Source organism: Embiotoca jacksoni, unplaced genomic scaffold, assembly GCF_022577435.1.
Source record: "Embiotoca jacksoni isolate LCO1_2020_lvr unplaced genomic scaffold, fEmbJac1.0.p SCAF_5, whole genome shotgun sequence".
Taxonomy (NCBI): domain Eukaryota; kingdom Metazoa; phylum Chordata; class Actinopteri; family Embiotocidae; genus Embiotoca; species Embiotoca jacksoni.
This window is the reverse complement of record NW_027185403.1, coordinates 12,507,559-12,530,571: the sequence shown is the minus strand read 5'-3', so window position 1 is coordinate 12,530,571 and position 23,013 is coordinate 12,507,559. Positions and strand designations below refer to the sequence as shown.

Here is a 23,013-nt window from a genome sequence, read left to right as displayed (position 1 = left end):
AATGTTGTGCTCTTTTGAGACGCCCAACAAAACCCACAATGTTACAACTCATATCTTTTTAATTCTGTTGTGTATCTTCTAGTCACTTTAGTTTGACAAATAAATCATAATGTTTTGTTGGTCGAGAGTGAAATTTTGTACCTGCACTGCTCATCCATCCCATCAGAGTCTCGGCTGATGTCATCACTTGTGTAGTAATTGTAGCATGACTAGAGGAAGAGGAAATAATGCGATCACTCGTACATCAAGATCGTAAAAAAACTGAAAGATATCATTGTAGATCATCACAGAAATGGTCATGAAAATATGTGAAATAGGTAAATGGGGTTTCTTACCTTACAAATGAGCACTTTGAGCGCGGGATGCACAAACACAGAGTTGCGCTGAAACTGGTTTACTTGTTTACCGCAGGCGGTGCAGTTTACCTTCTTCTGCAGGGTATCATCTGTGATAAAAGAAATCAATAATTGTCACTTTTGCCCTCATTCACTTTGATCTCCCTCATTAAATTATTTAGCATTTTCAGGAGATCCAGTTCATTGGCTCTAAATGTCTATGCATGCTCACTTGTGAACATCAACATAGCAAACACATGTTTTGTTTCTAAATAGGGAAATTAAATTACCTTTTTTCTTCTGTTTGAAATCCACTCGGAGCTTCATGGCCCCTTTATTTTCATTCCCAGCTGGTCTTATCACTAAAGTGCCTGAAAAACGAAACAGCAACATTTCCAAATATCAGCATTAACACTGTCTTAATCAAAACCAACAAGCAGCTTCCTATAGTTCATACCTTTAGATGCGCTGCCTGTGTTACTGTCGGAGGGATTGTCAGATGTTGCACCTTCATTCTCACTTTCGGCTGAGGCCTCAGATTCATTTGGTCCAGTGTGCTTCGCCACAGTGGCGGGCTTCCTAAAATGAGGTTAACATTTCAAGCCGATGTCTGTGTGAACTCTTCTGATAACGCCCCACTGCAAAATACTGGCACATCTAAGAAATCTGCTCACCTCTTGCTGCGAGAAGAAGAGGGCTTCATAGTTTCTGCTGAGCTGCCAGGCTGACGAGGATACGAGATTTATTTTAATAGCTCGACAATTAAGTTCGTAACATTCAAAGTCAAAACATATCGACAGCCAAGGCGGTAATGTACTTACCTCCTCTTCTTTTTCTGCCATTTGGTCTAAGTGTGGTTCAGAAGAAGCCAGACTCATTTTACCTGCAGAGACATTTGAAACTTTGTTTCTGGTTGAACATATTGGTGAACTAACATATTTTTCCATGAAATATGATGATGTATTACAGCAAATTTAGTCTGAAATAAAAAAAAATTCAACCTGTATTTACTGCTGTAATACAAGACAAAAATCGAGCATGGCAAGTTTTATTACTGTCCAGGGAATGATCAGTACTTCATATTGTGTTTTTGTGATCATTTCTAAACAATTCAAAACTTCTAAAATGCGATGTTTAGATGTTTTCATTTCTCCAGGTGTTGTACAAGATGTAAGAGACAGCATAGCATGAATACAATTATAACAGGGAAACAGGAAATAAACAACAGCGGTAGGCAAAGTTAATATAAACAAATGTACAGATTTCAATTTTATCTTTCATATTCAGTTGTGTTTTTACCAATATTTTGTCATATTCAAATTCCTATGGTTTAAATTTCCCCTTTACTGGACAATTGCATCACCCAGACCTAGATATGTAAACATTTGTTATATGATTAAGAAGTCAAGAATATTTAAGAGCTGCAATGATTCGTAGATTAATTGAGTGACAGGAAATTAATTGAAAATTAGTTCAATAATTATTTAATCATTTTGAAAAACTATTTCATGAAAAAAAAAGTAATACAACTGTTTCCAGCTGCTTTAAATGTTGATATTTTCTGCTTCCTTCAGTCCCGCATGATATATATCGTTTGGTTGTGGACTGTTGGTCGGACAAAACAAGACAGTTTAGGCTGCACCTTTGGCTTGAGAAACACTTGTCAACATTTTCTAACATTTAAAAAGACCAAACAGCAAATCAATTAATTGGGAAAGTACTGAAATAAACAGATTAATCAATAATGAAAATAATTGTTAGCTGGAGTGCTAAAATATTTACTGACGACAATCACACAGCATTACATAGTGTTACGCTTCTGGGAAGGTGGTGCCAAGTGCACATGGTGTCTGCAGATAGTTTGTGGAAATATCAAATGTTTTTGTTGTTGTCTGTCAAAAAAAAAATACAAAAACAAAAAAAAATACAAAAACAAAACTGCACGTAACGTCGCTTAAACATCTTTAATTAAAAGCACACTTACAGCATTAGTTTGCGATGATGCGTTCATACTGAATCTGTGCGTTACCAACATGCTGTAACCTGCATTTCTTGGCACGACGAGACAGAGACAGAGACAGACAGAGACACCGCTGTTTATTTTTGCGTCATCATCATGTGCTGATTAGATAGCTACGAGCTACGATAACTATCACTCAGCCCTGCCGGCAGCGACCGGCGGACACATTTGAGCAAAATTCAGTGACAGTGCAAGAAAAAAAAAAAAAGAGCCCGATATCCCAAACAAGCAGTGCAGCAGTGCACGTTTCTGCATTTAAAGCCACTTTCTTTATTCTCAACGACGCCTTTTCCGTGTTTTCACGACACCGGAACTCCAGGGGATGCCAAGGTGCAGACGAGCTAACGTTAGCGGGCGCCGTCGATGCACAACCGCCTCTTTTAATTGCCCCCCCTCCCCCCCTCCCATGTTGCCCCTGGCAACCTTGCCACCTTTGGCTGTGCATGCAGAGGTCCAATGCATGGGGGGCATGCACCGCTGCATGCGCGCAGGGCCTTCCCTCGAGCTAACGACGCCGTGGCGCGAACCAGCGCTAACCCTCGCAGCCTGGCGCTGCGCGCGTAGCATCCAAAGTAGCAGAACAACACATCGCCGGCTTGTACCCGTCAAACAAAACGGCACTTTCGCAGTCAAGTCACATTTTTTATTTTTATTTTTATTTTTTTTACATTTGAATTACGTAAACAAAACATCCCGCACTCCCGCGTGCGTCCTGCGTATGTGCGGACCCTCGAGCATCGCCGGCTGCGCAGCTTACAGTAGCTGAACTCGGCTAGCCTTAGCGCGCTTACCTAGCTCCGCTTGGCCCGGCTCGCCGCTAGTGAAGGTAGCACGGCGATCAATGCGAAGCCGACTCGTCCAAACAAACACACTAAAAGAGCGCTCCTACCTGCTTTCCACCGTCTTCATTTCTCGACTGACAGACGCGCGTTTAGTTTACGGTGCGGCTAGTCCAGTTCGATCCGAAATGCCGATTTTTTTTTTTTTTTTTAATGGCGGGGAAGCCAGAAGAAGCGCTTGGATACCGAAGCAACTCCGGTCAGGGGAGACAAAGCAAGGGGACCATCTTGCCGGATGGCTGTGGACGCAGTAAAATGGCGCACCTAGCCTCGATCCTTGTGCGCGCTCCTATTGGCTGAGCGCCTCAGCCGCTCCGCAGCTCTGAGTGGTCCTTAATCAAAGCACACATTTTCTACAAGTCTGCAAGAAGAGTTGGACAGCGAGCAGATTCCGTTCAAGTTCAACGTAATGCAGCTTTTACTGTAAAGTACACGTATCTGAAGTATGACATGTAAAAGTTACTCGTGCTGATGTAAAGGGTAACACTCATGTTAAATGTCGAATGGTGACAAGAAATAAAAAACAACAATATTATATTATACAAATATTAAAAAAAAAAAATGTTTTGGACTTTGAGATGAAATGTTTGATTTCTCGGTGAAATGTTGGATCTTTTTTTTTTTTTTCTTCCACTTTGTGCCTCAAAGACTTCTAAACCCTGGGCTCTAAATAAAACCTGAGAGGTTTCAATGATGGAAGGTAAAACAAGGACCCACACACCCCCTAAATGATGAAACATTTTCATGTTTCTTCAGCAATAGAATTGGTAAATTTCTAATTTATAAACGTATCACACAGTTTTATAAAAAACTATTAAAGTTTGACTTGACAACTTTCCAATTAGGGAGCTAAATTAAAATACTTGGAGCATCTCTGCCTGTCTAGTGCCTCAGTTATCTCTCGAAATAAACTGCACTGGTGTTGAATATGTTGAGTGTTAAGTTACAGAATATTACCTGAAGATGGGGCTCATAATCAAAGATTATCAGGTAGTGGTGTACGGTGGTGAATGAGGTCATCACTTCAGTAAAAATACAAATATAGAAATGTAAAAAATACTCCTTCACAAGCAGAAGTATTGCATGAAAAAAATGCTACTTAAGTAAAAGAACAGTATTAGCAGCAAATAGTTAACATATATAAGTTAAAGAACTGGCTTGGTCCCTCTGACTGATATTATCTATGACCTCATTACATTATGAATACTGATGCAACAGTAGCATGTTACTGTTGTAGCTGCTGCAAGTGGAGCTAGCTTGAACAACTTTACATTCAGTTTTATAAACAGAGACAGCAGGTAAATCAAAGGGTCGTCAGGTGATTACTAGGGGAGGAAAGCAGAAAAAACAAAGTTTCTGATTCCCAAATTTGTTTTCAGCTTTTGGACTTTTTCTCTATTCTTTAATTTTTGTTGAGATATTGGATCATTTGAACATTAATTGAGATAAAACCAAGTGAGAAATTTAGAGGTGGAGCAGTTAAAAGTTCACATTATCTGAAATGATCCCAACCACACTGAAATGATCCCAACCACACTGTTTGCAAGACGTAAGAAGCCAAAAAGGTTGGAAACCTGTGGTTTTATCTTTAACCGTGTGTGGTATATTGAAAGCCTGTTATATCATCCATTGAGTCAAATCTTCACCTTCTGACGTTTGGAGTGGAGAAGAGAGTGTGATATTTCCCTTGAAACAATGAGTAGTGGAAGTATAAAGTTCCATTAAATACAAATACTCAAGTAAAGTACAAGTCCCTAAAATTGCAGTACAATAGCACAGTACTTGAGTAAATGTAATTACTGTCAGACACTGGTGCAATAGTGCAAGTATATTACAGTCGAGGTGGTAATTGGAAAATGTGGAGTTGTGAATGTGTTGGACTGTGCAGAGATGTGAACTCAAGTTAAGCTTCAGGTTTCATGAAGTTTATACTGAGCCTTTTTTTCCAAGTCACTGACTTCCCCTGCAAATAACTTTTCACACAATAAACCAAAGGTGTTGCAGTTTGAGTGAAGAACCTTCTGATAGTGTGGATCACTAGCGGCCATGAGCAAGTCTATGTTGGTTGATTTTGGTTCAATTATTTTTTTATCTTTAGTGATATTTGAACAACACCTTTTTTTCTGTTTCAAGAACAATAATGCAAGTTAAAGCTCAATATTGCATTAGTTTTATTTGAATAATAACAGTGTAATCATTCTGTATTCTCCAAAAAGGACAGGTGGGCAGGTATATCACTGTCTGTCACATTTTCCTATTCCTAATGTGTGGGATGGAGTTTTAAAGCTTGACTCAAAATATTTCCCATATGCCTACACCCACCTAATTTTGAGATGTCATTACGGAAAGATGCAGGTATTACTATAATACGAGTAATACAACTAAAAATGTATGAAAAAAGTCCATTAGGATCTCAATTTCACAACTATGAGGACCCAGTCTTTATAAAAATAAAGTTAAGACATATATACATGGTGATGGCCAGCAATTCTTGGTGAGAGTTGTGCAGATAAGATATCAACAGAGAATTTCTAAGAAATAGATATGTCTCTGCACCTTGCGGAACATTTGTTTAATAGTAAATCAGATACACATCAATCTTCAGTCCTTATTTGGTGTCCTCCCCTTCTGACGTGTCTGTTTTGTGGTCACAGTGTCAGCATGATGATGTATATAAGTGACAACAGAGTTGTAGGGATTTCAACTTTTCTGCTCACCCTGACAGTGCTGACTCACAGTCTCTCTCAAAGACATGAACAACTTCAGTATTCAAAACCTGACCCTGATGATGATGTTGATTGTGTTGGTCAACACATTACGAGAACCAAGTCCTAAAGAAAAACTGATGGAGATTGGAAAAGATGCCAGGAAGTTGTCCAAGGACAAATTTTTCGTAAGAAAACTACAAACTACATGTTGTTTCTTTGTTTGTTTGTTTGATAACACACTGACATTCTTCTCTTGCTATTTCAGAAGGCGATAATGGTGGAAATAATGCCAAGAAGAACTAAAATATGTGTGGTATGTTGGGAACCTTTTATATTTATTGAGATTATTGTGGTCTTTCACATCTGTCAGATGAAATAGATAAAATTTCACAAAAGTTTTCTCTTGGCAAATGATGTCCTGACTCTGGCTTTTTGGATACCATTACTAATTGTGTCTTTCTCTTTCACAGACCAATTTCTTCTGCTTTGCTGAGAAGATTCTGGAACGCGCTTCAAATATCACAAATGGGCAACAAAGTAAAGATCTAAAAAAACTCATCAATCATTTGCAGGTGTACAACAATATGGTAATGAGGAATTCATGTATTTCAACAAGTTCTTTGTAGACTGAAACCAAACCAAAATTCGTTAAAAAAAAAAATTCTAACACCTCGCAGCGACACTGAATAGGCTTTTGTTGTAACTATTAATAAGACCTTTAATGTTAAACTTGTTTTGTTCTAATTTAGTTCCGTGGTCAGCAAGATTATGTTTGCATTGAAATGGTAAATTGTCAATTTGATTTTCTTTCAGACAAATACCAAATGCAGCTCCCCAACCAACGATTGCCAGGAACTCTCAGCATTTCTGAAGGAGATCTGGACTTGTGCAGACTTCAAAATACACAATCCACACACAGAGTGATGGCATTATTATTATTTATTTTTTTTTGCATATTTTATATACATGTTATTATTTATTGCAAAATGTTCTATTTATTTTCTTACACATTATTTTTGTAGGATTTGGATTTATACATGAATAAATTATAATTTGACAATGGTTTGTCTTTCAAGTCTTTTATTTTTTACAGCATGCCTGCTTATATTCTATGAAGTATCAGCCATTAATCTTTATCATTACAAGTAAAACTGTTCAGTAAACAGCTGTTTCACACTGAGGAACAATAATTTTGAAGATCAACTCTCTTTTTAAGACATCAATTTGTTCAGAAAGTCAGAAGGCAACCAGAAATGAGTTGTTTCTAGGGGTTGCGTGCCATCGTAATTTCTTCTACAGGCTCGTTACAGCCACAAAGAACGAGGAATATCACTGATGTCATAATGAAAGAAAGAGGAAGAACAAGAACGTAAGATAAAACATGTGAAATAATTTAATAAATAAAATTCAGGGGTTTGGTGGATGTAAACATTTGACATACATTATGATACAAAATAAAAGTCAGTTTGCCTCCACTACAGACCATCATACAATTTTATGATCTCCACAAAACCTTATACTAGTGCATTATACTAAGGCATACTGTATGTATGGTGTATCTCTATGACTCAGGGTGTCATTTGAAAAAAAAAAAAAAAAAAAAAAAAAAAAAAAAAAAAAAAAAAGACTTGCTTAGATTAGCAAATGGCACTAACATAAGAGCTGACTGGCATGCATGCCCCTGACCTAAAGTAAAGAGTAAAGCACACTTATCATTTACATACTTGATTCACACACTTTTATCTCCTTGATTTTCTGTATACAATTGAATAAAACACTAAGACTTTTTGCTTGTTTTAAGAGTATAATTTGGTTTAATCTAAGAGGAAATGCAATTTAACTGAATTATAATGTGTTCATATCAGAGCAGGCCATTTAATACCAGTTTGTTACGTCGCAGGAAATCAGTAAAACAGAGGTCAAGACTTACATGTGGTGTTAAATTTGTGTCAAATACACTCAGCAATGTTTAGAAGATGTGAGTGCTTTGTAGTTTGTAGGTCATGAACACAATTCTCTTTTCAACATCCTGACAAATCTGTAGCTTCTTTCCGGTTGTTGGTCATTTTCAAAAAGATGCAATTCATATTGTTATGGTGGATTTCCTCTTGAGTGCTAGTAGTGTTTAATGCAAACAGCTGCTGCCACTTAAATGTGTTTCAAAGCAACATGAAAACATGAGAAAACCCTCAGAGAAGTCTTACAATACAATACATATAACAGGTCTCTTATAAGAGGTCTTAATCCAATCACAGGTGCAGCTTCACATTTAAAACCTTACCAGCAATACAGTGTATGCAGATCATCTTTTAAATAATGTTCAACCATAAACTGGACTAACGACTGCTGAAAGTTGCAATGAAATGTTCCCCTCAGCTCTGTCATCACTGCAGGAGGGATTCGATCACAGTGTCCGGCTTTGCAGATCTTTTCCTGTGTGGAGATTTGTACATGATAAGTGCTATCAAAAGCTTCTGAGAGTTTTCAGAAATCTCATTTCTCAGAACAACTGTGCAGCATGAAAACGGTAACCGTAACGCTCCATATCGGCTAATTATATGTGGCAGCCAAATATTTGAGTCCACAACCATGGCAGTATTTTTATGTAGTGCATCAAGAACAAATAAAAAAGTAATTTAAAACACCAGTGGAAATGGCAGTGGGCTAGAATTCTACTAGCAAGTAAAGATATGTTGCAGAATACCAGCTATTACCAAATTTCTCTGGAACATGTTTATAGTTTTCAGAAATTCACCATTTACACATTTCACTTCATGTGTGTGGTATGAAAAAGGAATAAAAAGTATAAATACCACAAAGTCATAGTAGAACTATATTGAAATCTGACTGCTCAAACTAACTCAGGACGTGGTGGTTTGAGCACTCTAATCAGACGTTCAAAAAGGTGTGAAAGCAGAACATAAGCACAATGATTACCCTCCCTGTGTGTAACTTGGCAAACATTTTCAAGATCTTCCCCTGTCATTGTGGCAGCTGATGGGACATCGAAATTATGCTGAAAACAGCCGTCTTGGTCCCTTTCACACCATAAACAACAGGAAGAGAAGAGCTCACAATTTCAACATGTACAGTCAAACAGAAGACGCCAATGTTTATCAGATTTCTGGAGGATCTGTATGGATAAAGGGATGGCATGATGACAACCTGTGAAGAGACGTGGATGTGTTTGTGTTCGTTTGATCAATTAGTAGAGATGTCAAGCAAACGTATACTTTGGTAGCAAGTGGATTTGTGAAATTCAGAAAACGTGATTTTAGACGCCGTAGATATTGGACAATAAAACAACATAAGGGACAACAGCCGCTGCAGCCACAGCAACAATTCTACTGTGGCGTGTGGAAATATTAATGTATTGAAACATTTCATGTTTGAGTCGATGATCAGGGACAACTAATCGGCCCCAGAATGTAAACGTTGTCAGAGCATTTGGAGAGGAGGAAACACTTTAAACTTACGAAGCAGCACAAAGACACACATTCGGATCTGAAGACAGAATTCAAGGAGAGCGAGCGCCACTTGTAACGGAAGTGTTATTGTCATTGTTTGTGAACTGTGTTCACACACTGAGTGCAGCAGCCTCTGTGGTTTGCTTTGCTTTCTAAGCAATACTTGTCTTTTCACCGGTATAAAATAGACAAAAACTCAACCACAAAAAAAATTTGAAAAAACTTGGAAACTTGATGAGTGTTAAAAGACCGTATTATTTGTTTTAAATACTTGAAGGCTACGTGCCACAGTTCTTTGTGATATAAGCACATATATTTTATTATTCTCACTCTTTTTTTTTAATTATTTTTGTGGCAGCTGGGCACTGCTATAGAAATGCTCAGCCACCATGGAAAACTTGTTTTTTTTATCCTCTGGTACAATTTTGTTTCTTTTGTTTTTTCAAAATAACGGTAATGTCTTTGGCATTAGATGAAGACTCTATCCCAATATTATTCCTGGATTGAAATTTTTTTTGAAGAGTTCATGTTGAATCACGTTCATTTCATTGGATTATAACATTTCTGCTGTGGTGTCAAAATTGGTATCAATAATCAGAAAAGTTCAGTGGTATTGCAACCGATTGCCAAATCTTTGATATTGTGACATCCCTATTAGCTGGCCTGCTAAACAGTTACTCTTACTCTTACTGAGCTAGTTGATGTTATTCTTTTTTCTCCATTCTGTTATCCTGTGGACAAAAGGCAGATCAACCCTGATTTACATCCAACCCATATTAATTTACAACCCCACTTCCAAAAAACTTGGGACGCTTTGTAAAGTGTACCTAAGAACAGAATGTAATAATTTGCAAATCACATAAACCAATATTCAATTGCAGACAGAGTAAAGAGAACATATCAAATGTTGACACTGAGAAATGTTATTGTTTTATAAAAGAAAAAAGTATGCTTATTTTGAATTTAATGCCAACAACACATCTCAAAAAAGTTGGGACAGGAACATGTTTATCACCGTTTTGTATCACTTCTTCTTTTTACAACAGCCGGAGTCTTCTATAACGGAGCCATGCAGTTGAAATACGTGCAGAATGTGGTTTAGCATTGTTTTGCTGGAATAAGCAAGGCCTTCCCTGAAAGAGAAGTTGTCTGGGCGGCAGCATAAGCTGCTCCAAAACCTCTATATATCATTCAGCATTGATGGTTCTTTCCCAGATGTGCAAGCTACCCGTGTCATGTGCACACATGCATCCCTGTACCGTCACAGATGCTGTCTTTTTAACCAAGCGCTGATAACAACTCGGGTCGTCCCACTGCTCTTTGGCCCGGAGGATGTGATGTCCATGTTTTCCAAAAAGAATCTCACATTTTGATTCATCAGAGCACAGAACTGTTTTCCACTTTGCCTCAGTCCATCTTAAATGCGCTCAGGCCCAGGGAAAGCAGCAGCGCTTTTGGATCATGTTTATATCTGGTTTCTTTTTTGTCTGGTAGAGTTTGAATCAGCATTTGTGGATGCAGCGATGAACTGTTCACAGACACGGGTATTCTGAAGTTCTTCTTAGCCTAGACAAAGATTTCCATTACAGATTTGTGTCTGTTTTTAATGCAGTGCCGCCTGAGGGCCTGAAGATCACAGCCATCCAATAATGGTTTTCAGCCTTGTCTCTTGCATACAGAGATTTCTCCAGATTCTCAGAATCTTTTAATGAAATTATGTGCCATAGATGGTGAAATCCACAAATGTTTTCCAATTTTATGTTAAGGAACATTATTCTTAAATTTTTGAACGAGTTTTTCACGCAGTCTTTCACAGAGTGATGAACCTCTCCCCATCTTCACTGCTGAAAGACTCTTGCCAAATAACCTAAAATTGTTTGAGATGTTCAACCAGGTTTTTAAAAAAAAATTTTTTTAGTCTTTTGTTGCCCCTATCTCAACTTTTTTGAGACATGTTGTTGGCATCAAATTCAAAATAAGTATATATTTTTTTTATAAAATAATAAAATTTCTCCTTTTCAAAATTGTATATGTTGCAAGACTTAAAAACAAATGTAAATCCAAAGAAAAAGAAACAACTTCACACGGGTGACCCTATTTGGATCTCTGGGAAGTGAAGTCCAAAAACACAGGTGTAATTACTAGTTATCACCATAGAGGGCCACCAACGAGAACAAAACAAAGGTCTTTGAGAATGTAACTTTGAATCTCAAATTCTGATATAAGATCATTGAAATGACAATTTCTATGGGGCCAAATGTAACTGATGCCAACAACTGATGAAAGAAACCATAGAAACTACAGGCTGGACTGATATATCAGAAATGCTCAACAGGACGTGGAGCTTCAGGCTGTCTGCCGTCTGTGTAGAAAGTACTTTACCTGCGCCCAGTCTTAGGTCGGCCACTCTTGCTACTTTTAGAAGTTCTGGGCCGCTCTAGTTTCATCAGGGACTGCCGCATGCTCTCCTCTGTGTAGGCCAGATACACGTGGGACAGATCCACCTCGAATGGCTACAGGTGGCGCGAACAAAAGAAGAGGGAGGTCAATATTACATTGTCAAAGAAGAACATCATTCATTACACAACAACTCTGTACAACTCACGTCTTTTTCTTTTTTATCTGGAGCAGGAGTTTGTTTTCTCATATTGTTGCCGGTGTAAGCCACACATTTCTGAAAGGCATAACATAAAACAGACAGACACAAAGAAGTCATTGACATTGCACCTTTAAATTGATGTTAATCGAACTGACCACTAGTGCGTGTGGATCAGCTCTGCAAAGTGAGCTCACCAGTTGCCATTCTCCAATGTCTTCATTCCAGTGCACGTAATTCTCTATCATCTCCTAAAAGGAAAACATGAGACAAGATGAAAAGACACCGAAACCAAAATATCAAGCCCCTGCAGAGCTGCACCGCCAACAGGTTTATGCAGGTGGAGATTTGTTCATGTGTGCCACCTTCAGGTTTAAGTCTATTTGTTATTTCACAGTATCTGCAGCCTGCATGTTAATGTTTGGTAGATATGTGAGGTTGTGAGAGATGTACAAGCAAATTCCATGTGGTTCTTTACATCAGACATAAACTAACAGTATGGTACTAGATGAATGTTATAATGCATCACTTCCTTTGTAATGACTGTCAGTGGGTGAATAGTATTAGCTGGTGATCAAGCCATTTTTTAATCTTATGCCTCTTTTTTGCATGTATAGATGTAATTGAACAAGTCATATATATTAGGCAAAATAAAATATAAAAAAAGAGCTGTGGTGCTGCAAACTAAAGATGTCTCAAGCCAATCCCAAGGGTTCGTGTATCTGGGCCAATGCAAACAAATATCAATGGAGCAGAGTTGGCCAAGTCCTTTATAACGGTCGTCAACTCCCTAAAAAAGGTCAAAGTTTATTTTGAGAAAAAATACAGGAGATTTCTTTGAAACCTAAATACATTTTGTCTTTTATTCTTTTCAATGAATAGCCCTATTCGGTTATATAGGGGGTTAAAGGACCCAGATTAGGCCGGCATTTTTTTTAATCAAAATCTTTCTAAAATAAACACACACTGACCTGGTATTCTTGGGGAATAAAGTTGTCTATGATAAGCATCTGGAGCCGGAGTTCTCGGCTCAGCTGGCGGATGTTCTCCAGGAGGCCCTCGATCTCTCTATGATGCTCTTGCTGTAGATCCGCCATCTATCAGTCAAAACACAGCGACCGCAGAGGATCAAATTCCAACTTGATCAATCACAACTAGTTACAAATGTTGCTCTAGTTCAGAGAATTATCAGTTTAATACCTGGCTTAAGTAACATTTATTAAATTATGCACTGTATATGGGTATTTAAATCTTTTCTGTGTCTCCTAACAGTCCGAGACAAATTATCCCATGTACTCTATAACTATCCCCACACACCTTATTACCCTGCTGCTCTCTCAGTGTTACTCTTTTTTGATATGCTTACTTCTGCTTTGGCAGCCATCAGCATGGTCCATACTTTCTTCAGCTTCTTGGTCTTTCCTTGAGCCTCTTCCTGCAGACTAGTGTACTTCTCCTCAATGTCCAGACGCTCTTGCTGTTTTTAGAGGGAGAGGAGTCAGTGACAACACAGAAGCAAGATCCTTAAGCAAGCAAGAACATATGCAGACAAAGGGCAGAAGTCAAAATGTTTTAAAACCGTGTATCATTTAATAAATTGTTTACAGATCTCATGAAATCATGCACAACTTCAAACTGAAAGGATGTGGGTCCCTTTGGCTTTTATCTCAAGATGTATTATCTGATGAAAGTGAGTGATTGAGTACGAGCCTCTCCCCATATTTCCAACCACGATGCAGTTTTTTTAGATTTAGTTCAAGCAATGTGGTATCCGGTAGCACATCCTGTCACTGACTGTGCAGCCTGGCTGGGTGGTAGAGAGCGAATATGTATGTATGCACATGGTAGTGTTTCAATATCAGAAGCGAATTGTTGCCTATGAAAACACATCATCTTATTTTGTCAAATTGTTCATTCAGTTGTTTAGCAGAGGCAAACAAACAAGCATTTACTCCAGCATAAGTGGCAGATGTGATTTGGTTACAAGTTTAAACTGACTACAGTTACAGCATGATAATGGTTGATGGAGATTTTTCAGTATGGTGTCACTGACTCATTAGAAAGGCAGAAGCATGAGCAGTCAATAACTGACTGACTTAGTGAAGCCTTGGATCGCTGGAGAACATGACATTGTGTGGATCCAACCATACTGTCTTTTATCGTCACCTCTTTCTCCTCCAGCTCCTTACGCAGCTGCTCTGCCCTCCTGCGACGTTCTTCAAGCTCGTTGTTGGACTCCTGCAAGAGCTTCTCCTGTTCCTCAGCCTTGGCTAAGAGGTCTACGCCACCCACAATCACCTTCTTCTCCAAGGCCGACAATTTCTCCAGCAGGAGGTGATGCTCCTGCCTAAGAGGTACATCAGTTATCAAGCGAGAGGTTTACAACATTTTACTCGAGTTAGTACTACATTTTGAGAGTTAATCAAAAATGTTATTCTTTTCATGGACTTACTGGGCTTTAAGAAGGTCCTTCTCCCTCTTCTCCAGCTCTGCTCTTGCCTTGTTCCTCTCCTCCTCCTCCATGTCCAGCTTGGCCTCCAAAGCCTTTCTTTCCTCTTCAATCTTTGCCTGCATCTCCACCATCTTGTCTGGGGAAACCTTCTTTCTTCCTGAACAGAGACAGAGGATACCACAATGTCTAAGAGGTTGTTTAAGATGTATCCTATAATACAGAGTACTTGTTACTGCTTAGGTATACAATGATTGAGATGCAGATTAGTTCATTTTATTTTAAGGGGTTTTAATCAGCATTAGTATTATTTAATCTGTGCAGTTTAAGTTAATACATTTTTTAACTTTGTGGGTCTTCTGAAGGACCCATAGATCAACAAGGGAGGGCAAGTGATAATGAACAGTATTAAATAATTATTGTTAGTGGAGGCAAAATTAGAAAATAAGGGAAACTATATTGAATGCATGATTCTAACCAAATACGTGATAAAATGGTGCTTATGAAAATGTAGAGCATGAGAACCATGGGTGGGAGTCAGACATGTACAGACAGAAAAATTCTAACAGTGATTACAGAATCATCCGATATCCAATTAGTCAGTGAGTGAAATAGCTGAAGAAGCACATGGTGGCTATCTTGATCATTTATGTGAGTAGACACACTGCTGTTAAAGCACAGCAGGACCATGTGGATTCTTACACCAACCTCTTTCTTCTTGAATTAAGAGGTGTATAGCAAGTCAGACAGGCGTCATTTGCACCAGGAAGAGGAAGAGAGAGAAAGAGCAACACATTACAGAGTGATCTTGAAAGTCTTATGACTCTATAGAGTGGAACATCAAAGAGAAAGATGACAAAATGACAGCCAACAAACGAGGAACAACAACCACAGAATAACAATCACGTCACATGATAAGACATGATGTTGGTGAATTGCTTCTTTGAGGTGGAGGACATACAAATCACACAATAAAGGATGTGAGGGGTGCAAGCTAAAACTGTCATGCAGATACAGTCTATTATGTTGACATGGTCATTTAGGTAATGCTTGGAAATAAGTAGAAGGATCAGTTGTACTGGGCAGCTAAATTAAATTAATTTAGTGAATTCAGAAATCTGTCTTAAAACAACCTCAACAACCTTTGCACACCAGGAACCTTGCAATCACTTGCATGTAAATTGTAACAATATTTGGGACACGAAAATGCAGGAGTGTGGTCGGCAACAGTGGGGAAACCTGCACTGTGAGCCTGAAGGAGTGGTGGAGACACAAGGGAAGTATAAAGCCCCTTTCACACACGTACTGTAATCCATAAATCCACTCTGCCCAATTGCCAGCTCAGGATCTTTAACAGTTTAAACAGTCAAAGAGACAATAAGGATCCTTCTCCTTCGGCAATAAAATTCAGTTTTTTTAATAACTGAAAATATGCATCAATTTTAATCTGCAGTTGGATCCTGAACTATATTATAACACACACTGACAGATAGTGATAGACAATGATGGGATACATCTAATAAACAGAAAAAAATAAACATGTTGATGACATCCTTTCGAGGTTAATGCGCTTCCTAGTTCACATCCAACCAGGTAACTTTGTTGGATATCATCCCCCATTTGTGATCCCGCATTTCATCACCCGCAATTGACTGTTGCGATTTAAACAAGGCATAAAATACTTAAAAAGACAATAAAAATATAAACTATTTTGATTAAAAAAAAAAAAATCCAGATTCCACACTTGATCTGAGTCTGCACCAAAAAGGGATCCCGTCCTACTTGTCCAATATGTCCAAAACAACTTTTTACCAACTATAACTAAAATAGGGATTTCTGATACTAAATAAAAAAAATTATGGAAGCATGCTTTATTATAATGTGCATATATTATAATGTAAATCCTGTGCACCCTTCTCAGAAAATCTCACATCCAGCACTATCTTATGTGTTCAAAGGTGAGAAATTAGGTTAGCAGACCACTTTAGAAAGGAAATACTACAGAAGTAAATACTATGTAAGACCCAAGCAGTAGAAGAGGAATCAAGCCTTCAGGTAGTTCCCCCAAGAAAACCACCTATATGCACAACAGGAAAAAATAAAATACTCCTCATCAAACATGACGTCAAGACTTATATATCTTGCCAGCTTCTTGCCTAATATTAACAAGAAAAATGCAAGCAAAGAAACAAAAAAACATAAAATAGTTTCTATTTTTCAACTAAAACAGTACACTGACTGACTATGAGGTAGACTAAAGAATTCTAGGACATATCTAATTTACGACAAAATTGCATGACAACAACAGCTACAGTGTTGGTAACGCTAAAGTGGGGACAAGTCCCCGAAAGCACTGCTTGAGATTATCATGAGGATAAATTAACTGTAAACTTGGTTTTCTAATCATTCAAAAAGCCTGTACAGTTTGGGGACAGACACACTCTTCATCCTTGGTTCAATTTCTGCAGCTTGGTATCTTCTAGCTGGGATTCCACCATGATGAGCTGAAAGTCTGGATTGATCACTAATTGCCAACTCAACACTGTATTTTCCAGTACAGAGAAGTTTGGGATACACAGCGAAAATATTTCTCTTTTTTTTAAATCAGAAAACAGGAAGTTTATGGGTTCCATGTGTGAAAAGGGCTTATATTGGTGGACAGGTGGGTTGGTGAGCAGAGTTGTGCTCCAACTCACTATTCTGAGGTTTGTCCTCAGTGGACGGAGGCACCGAGGAGGTGCAGGCAAATTCTGAACTATTACTGCTGCTGTTGCTGTCTGGAAAAGAAGCAGAGGACGCACCGTACCCAACAAAGTCCACGGTGAGACATGAGAAAAGTGGGAGATAAACAGCTGTAGGAGCCTTTGGTTTGCAGCTGAAGGCAAAATGTAGGTGCTTTATGTGGGTCTAACAGCTGTGAGTGCACACATGCAAATTGCAGATACAGCAGAACACCATACTCACAGAGGCTGGATATTTTGGTTATTATTAATTCAAAGGGGCCTACTATTAAAGTATTGAAAGAACAATTATGAAAATAGGAACGTGTAAAGAACGTCCACCACCATGGCCTCTTAGCAACATTAGTGCCCAGTGTTGCAACATGACTATGATCGTTCTACTTGCAGTTAAGAATAGAAGGTGTTAAGACCAGGGGAACTCCAAAATGAGCAAAGTGTCATTTTTCTGGAAGTTTGTAACTGAGAATAATGCCCCACCAGTAATTTCAAACCAACTTCAGCTTGATGAATATCTTAACTGAATGCTTACTCATTACAATTGACATACCAATAAGAGACTAACCTGAATGTGCATGTATGCAGACCTAGGCATTACTGCATACCATCAACAGATTTTCACTTCACATCATCCACAGTATTTTCTTACCTCTTCTTCTCCTGCGGCCGTCTCCTGCCTCTCCGCCTTCATCATCACCTTCATCCATCTCCTCCGATCCACTGCCCTCTGAGCCAGAGATCTCTTCGCCTGCAAATTTACAAAACAACATTTTACAAAGACATGTGGTTGTCTGTAAAAACAAATGCGTGCAATCCAAAAGGTATGACTATATTTCTTTAATACCTAGCTCCTTACCTTCTTCCAGTTTCTTTTTCAGCTCCTCAATCTCTTTCTGAAACTGGCGCAGTAGAGCATCCTTAGGATCCTCATTGATCCTGGCTTTGTTTTTGATGTTTTTAGCCCTATTAGCATAGCGCAGGGTACTGATGGTCTCGTCATAGTTGTAGTCTGCAGGGCCTATATTTGCACACTGGTGGGGAGAAGTTTGTCATTTTAAAAGCAATGTAAAAACTATAATGTCAACAGTGAGCACGATTGAATGCTTAGAAAATGTCAATTATGGGTGTTCCTGCACCTAACCCGTTTGGTTCCCTTAAAATGTACTCTGGTCTGTTAGCTCAGTTAGTGTGATCCATTTGGATAAATGAAAAAGTTGACAATTAAACCCTGGTGCAGTGTGTCTATAGTGTAAAAATAAATGTACCAACCACAGTATTTTATGATAGTCGCAGGAATTTAAGAGCTGAAGTATTAATAAATGAATCTGCTTCTAATCAATCTGGATAAGCAAAGGGAATATAAATCATTTGGTAACCACGTTAAGACATGCATGTCCAGATCAAGTGAACCAGATATGCTCTTAAGACATGTGCGACTCCCTGAAGCAACCTGCTCCTTAGAGGAACACGTGAGCTTTGTGTAGCACTATAACACGGTCTTCTCGCACTGCTCAAGCTTTAGCTGTACCATCATGGTCTTGGAGTTTCCTCCGAGTGAGTCCTGCAGCAGACGGGTCAGTTTTGAATTCCTGTAGGGAACATGTGTGCTCTTGCCGTCCACCAGGGCGGAGATGACGTTCCCCAGTGTGGAGAGAGAAAGATTGATCTTTGTTGCTTCCTTTAAACGCTGACCTGTGGCTCCAGTCTTGCCCTGTCTTTCTGAACCCTGAGGGAAGAAAAAGTGGTGGTCTGTTTAGCGATGGCCGGGCGGATCATGGGTGAAAAGGCAGATACAGTATACTAGTTACAGCAGAATCATTTCAATAAACAATTTCCTCGGATACATACTGCCAGATCAACCAGATGAAGTTTTCCCATTCGCACATGCTGGTTTCCATCCACACCCTTCTCACTGCACTCAATGGTGATGGTGAAGATAGCATGAGAACGGGAGCTGTGCTCATTCATGTTTGTGGCACCGACAGACCCTAAAAAAAATACACAACAGGAAAACAAGGTTTGCTCAGGAAATTTCACTGTGATTACATACTTACTAACTTTAAAAAGTTAACTCAAATTATACTTTATAAGTATTATCTTTGCAGTTTATGAAATTTCATTCAGGATGTTATGTTCATCCATTTTTCTATTTCTTGCAAGCAGGAGGTTCTTTTTTGTCTGGTGTATGTGGTTTTCTCACATGTCACAGAGAAATGTCTCAGTGGACCAAAATAAAGATCAACGTTTGACCTTGTGTGTATCTATTTCCATGTTAATGCTATCAGTTTTCCTACTTACGGTTTTTGTGCCCCAGCGTCATTATCCTGTCCATATCATCAGCATTGTTCACAACGTAACCAGAGAGGTCTTTTATGTACACACCAACATCTGGCCTTTCTTTCACCTGTCATAAAAAACAAGAAAGAAATCATCATGGAAATCCACTGTTAGCAACAAATGGTTAACACAAGAAAATATATGATGTCATCTTCTGTATGTTTTCCGATTAAAAATGACTACGGTGCCCTTTATAGCAACTCCTACAAGTCAGTTCTGTTATTAGTCATTGATTTAAATATCCAGTTACCTCTAGTCTCTGCATCTGGTCCTTTCCCAACAAGTCCCGCACTTCCTCATTGTAAATCTCCAGGTAAGAAACACGAACTAAAAATCTGCAGAAGGTAAGTTTGTATACAAAGTCAGATAAATTCTGAAATTTAAAATTGCAAATTGTAAATGTTTTGCTGAGAACACGTGTCGATGTATAATTATTATATTATATTCCGCTAATAAGATTTCAGTTAAAAAGAAAACAGCAAAAAAGAAGCCATCTAATCAGTAATAAACTCTTATCTAATAAATTCCAATAACTAGACTTTAATAATATATATATTACGGATCAAAATGTGTTCTTTAAGTGTTTTACTCAAATATTTTGTAATTTCAAAATCTGCGCAAGCTCCCTTGTCTCCAGTAAGATTGGATCCTCCTCGTGGCTCTGACAGGTAGTGGCCCCTTAGTGTTTCTCTGCTTGCAAGACATGCTATTAACTAGGACAGGGTCCAATTTCCCGGTTTGTTTTCAGGACAGGTCAGCAGCAGTAAATCTGTCTGAGGATAGTTGTTGAGCAACTACATTGTACTGTTTTAGTTTTTATTCATTTTATGTAATTACATCCACCAAGGAGGTCATGACCTTGTCTGTTTTGAAAAAGAATTGTTTTTTTTGCTAACCTCCCACTTTATTTCTGTAAGAGCGGTTGCCACTGAGGAGCCACTACCTGCCAGTGCCACTCTAAGGATCCTGGCGTGCACAACTTTTCCACCATGACTTCTCATTCACAAGTGTTTTTTGATTAGTTTGTCTTCCTCAAGGACACCCTTTTTAAAAAAAAAAAAAAAAAAATAGGTGTAATTCCTTGCACGGTGATGAACAAAAGGCTCGCACAGCAGCATTGATAACTGTAAATCGAGATGAAAACCTTGGCAGTGCACCAATACAACTGTTCATTGTCAGTGCTTCAGTGGTGACCTCTGCGCTCTTACCTGGTGTCACCCTCTGCCTTGGCAATGTGACCAAAAATATGAGCAAAGGAATTTGGGATTATCCCTCTGAGTTCTGGCACTGCTCTCACACCCTCCATGGTGAATGTTTTTCCTGTGCCAGTTTGCCCGTATGCAAAAATTGTGCCTGAAATGGATGACAGAATAAAATCCCATCATCAGCGTAAATATGGAAAGTGACAATTAAAGATGACCAGCAATTGTAAATTGCATTACTGATAATACAGACACAACAATGATAGTGATATCATGTTTCCAGCTGATGATCGACTCATTACATGTCACATGTTTGGTATAGTCACATTAAATGTACCATTGTATCCCTCTAATACTGAGTCAACGATGGGGCGGGCAGTGAGATTGTAGACATCCAGCTGTTTACTGTCTGGTCCAAACACGGTGTCGAAGGTGAAGGTCTTGGGGGGCTCCTGGAGAGTCTCCAGCTTGTTGACCGTGATGGTCCCACGTATCTCGTCCACCGTGACGGCCCGCTTGTGGCCCATCATGGTCTCTTTCTGGTTGAGTGGTCGACATCTCACCACCACCTTTACATTGTCGCTGACCTCCTGTTTCTCGTGCTTATTGCTCTGAAAACAACGAACCGTAAAGAAGAGACAGGTGATGTCCTACGGTGTCGCGTCACGATAGGACGGAGGGACAATTTCACTTTCACCCGACGTGGACGTAAGAGCACAAGCCGGCAGGTTGTTTCAGGTAAATAACGCCAAGCTTTTATTTGGTTTATTGAGCTAAACCAGGTGAATCGGTGGGAATGTTTTTTTTTAATTATTTTTTTTTATAAATTAGCTCACGTTAGCTTCAGGAGGCTCGGACATTATCTGCGCCGTTTCGCCGGGTTGCTAAGCAGGAACAAACATGGACGATAACGTTAAACGACAGGCGCCAAAAACACGGGACAGCTAATCTTTGGAGAAAGGTGAAACACAACTTCTGAAACGATTACAATCCCTTCTTATACCCACACGAACAAGACACGGCATGCTAACGATGCTAACCGGCGAGCATCACATCGGTAGAGGAAGGGAGGAACCCAGTTAGCAAACAAAACAACAACAACAAAAAAAAAAACCGCAAACAGGCGTGGCGACTTACCGGCATAGCGACAACGCAGTTATTGTATATTTATGGTGACGGTGAAATGCTCGTAAGGCTTCGTTCATTTGACTGTAGGTTATCCGAGGAATTCAAATACCACCGCTGTGCGCATAACATCAAAACTCGCATCCGATAGCGTGTTGTCAGGTCGGTGTCAGTGTGCGCATGCGCCGCAGGAGAAAGTCTCCAGTTGACCGGTCGCAGTAATTGCTGCAACGTTAAACGCCATCATTGTGTTCACGTATTGAATGCAAACGGGGACACATTGAGGCGGAGGTGGGAAGTAGCAACATGCATTCACTGTAGGTGGAATAAATGTACAGCATGTCCCGGTTCATAACAGCACTAAAGGCCGGATCAAGCTGCTGGACCCCTAATAACCCCCCCCCCCCCCCCCCCCCCTCATGTCTCCCACACAGCATTGTGGATGATGTTCCTTTGCTAGAATACTGTTTGTCCCCAAATGGGATGTTTTGTTTGATTTAATTATACACACATTAATATAAGCCATATACACAAGCCAAGAATGGCCGTGATTCCAATTTTTCTTTATGTCATTATGTCGAGATTGCAGGTTAATTATTTCACTGCCCTAAAAAAATGAGATGATCAACCATTTATCACAAGAAAACACTTTAGTCTTTTTTTTACCATTATTTGTCATATTTGTTGATAAAAGTGAGTTATGGACCAAAAGTATCTGCATGCTATGTGGAGATGCTGTCTGGTCAGTGTGTCTACAGTAGGACGGGCTTGCCTCCTTGACAGTCATGACTGCAATGTTGAAATCTGAAATCAGGTGAGATCAAATGAAACACATGCTCCATTTTAAAGTTCTTAATAACTATTTCGGTGATCTCGAGACAACAAATGTCTTCTTATAATAAATGATGTTGATGAGAAATTGGACTTTTGTTCTCTCATGATAACTACATAAATGAACCTCCTATTATGAGTTAACCACGTGTTTTTTCATGGTACATCAAGATTGAAAAAATATTTGCAAGCATGTCTATTCTTGGATTTTGTACCCATACTCAAAATGAAACACTGATTTAAGTCTTTAAAATATATATATATATATATATATATATATATATATACACACACACACACACACACACATATATATATATTAAATAGCATTAGCCTAGTAAATAAGCAGATAATAAACTGCTTACA

The 23,013-nt window shown here is 38.9% G+C and overlaps 2 protein-coding genes and 1 long non-coding RNA gene across 6 annotated transcripts in view; 1 reads left to right on the top strand and 2 right to left on the bottom strand.

Moving 5' to 3' along the window:
* atrx (ATRX chromatin remodeler) overlaps positions 1-3,452 on the bottom strand; it is a 31,392-nt gene extending 27,940 nt beyond the window's left edge. The window contains exons 1-8 of one of the 3 annotated variants that reach the window (XM_069171336.1): positions 3,245-3,452; positions 2,320-2,386; positions 1,157-1,218; positions 1,010-1,059; positions 793-914; positions 626-706; positions 336-445; positions 142-209 (exon numbers count right to left, since the gene is read on the bottom strand). In XM_069171336.1, the coding sequence (XP_069027437.1) occupies positions 142-209; positions 336-445; positions 626-706; positions 793-914; positions 1,010-1,059; positions 1,157-1,213 (488 nt within the window). In that variant the 5' untranslated portion in view covers positions 1,214-1,218; positions 2,320-2,386; positions 3,245-3,452. The remainder of the gene's footprint in view (positions 1-141; positions 210-335; positions 446-625; positions 707-792; positions 915-1,009; positions 1,060-1,156; positions 1,219-2,319; positions 2,387-3,244) is intronic. The other 2 variants (XM_069171338.1, XM_069171335.1) reach the window with 2 other exon arrangements.
* A 2,438-nt stretch (positions 3,453-5,890) lies between these two features.
* Positions 5,891-6,964, top strand: LOC138211073 (uncharacterized). Its single transcript, XR_011179310.1, has 4 exons — positions 5,891-6,087; positions 6,168-6,215; positions 6,373-6,489; positions 6,716-6,964. It is a non-coding gene; the product is annotated as an uncharacterized lncRNA (long non-coding RNA).
* Positions 6,965-7,272: 308 nt separating this feature from the next.
* On the bottom strand, positions 7,273-21,993 carry kif3a (kinesin family member 3A). Of its 2 annotated transcripts, XM_069170663.1 has the most exons (19): positions 21,829-21,993; positions 21,029-21,302; positions 20,698-20,842; positions 19,740-19,824; positions 19,451-19,556; positions 19,001-19,140; positions 18,681-18,878; positions 18,009-18,183; positions 17,802-17,900; positions 17,111-17,191; positions 15,123-15,131; positions 14,418-14,574; positions 14,132-14,312; positions 13,332-13,442; positions 12,937-13,062; positions 12,163-12,216; positions 11,975-12,043; positions 11,752-11,882; positions 7,273-8,335 (listed from the first exon to the last, which is right to left on the bottom strand). In XM_069170663.1, exons 1-19 carry the CDS (start codon positions 21,832-21,834, stop codon positions 8,287-8,289), a joined length of 2,196 nt encoding a protein of 731 aa, XP_069026764.1. In that variant the 5' UTR covers positions 21,835-21,993; the 3' UTR covers positions 7,273-8,286. The 2 variants fall into 2 exon arrangements, with proteins under 2 accessions (XP_069026764.1, XP_069026763.1); XM_069170662.1 differs by lacking the exons at positions 15,123-15,131; positions 17,111-17,191 and having other exon boundaries at positions 21,829-21,992.
* Between the last annotated feature and the right edge of the window lie 1,020 nt (positions 21,994-23,013).

Coding starts and splice junctions, on each gene's coding strand:
- kif3a (XM_069170663.1), bottom strand. Junction 17,901..18,008: donor GAAAAAGAAACTGGAAGAAG/GTAAGGAGCTAG, acceptor GTAAATTTGCAG/GCGAAGAGATCTCTGGCTCA. Junction 12,217..12,936: donor TTATTCCCCAAGAATACCAG/GTCAGTGTGTGT, acceptor TTTTCCTTTTAG/GAGATGATAGAGAATTACGT.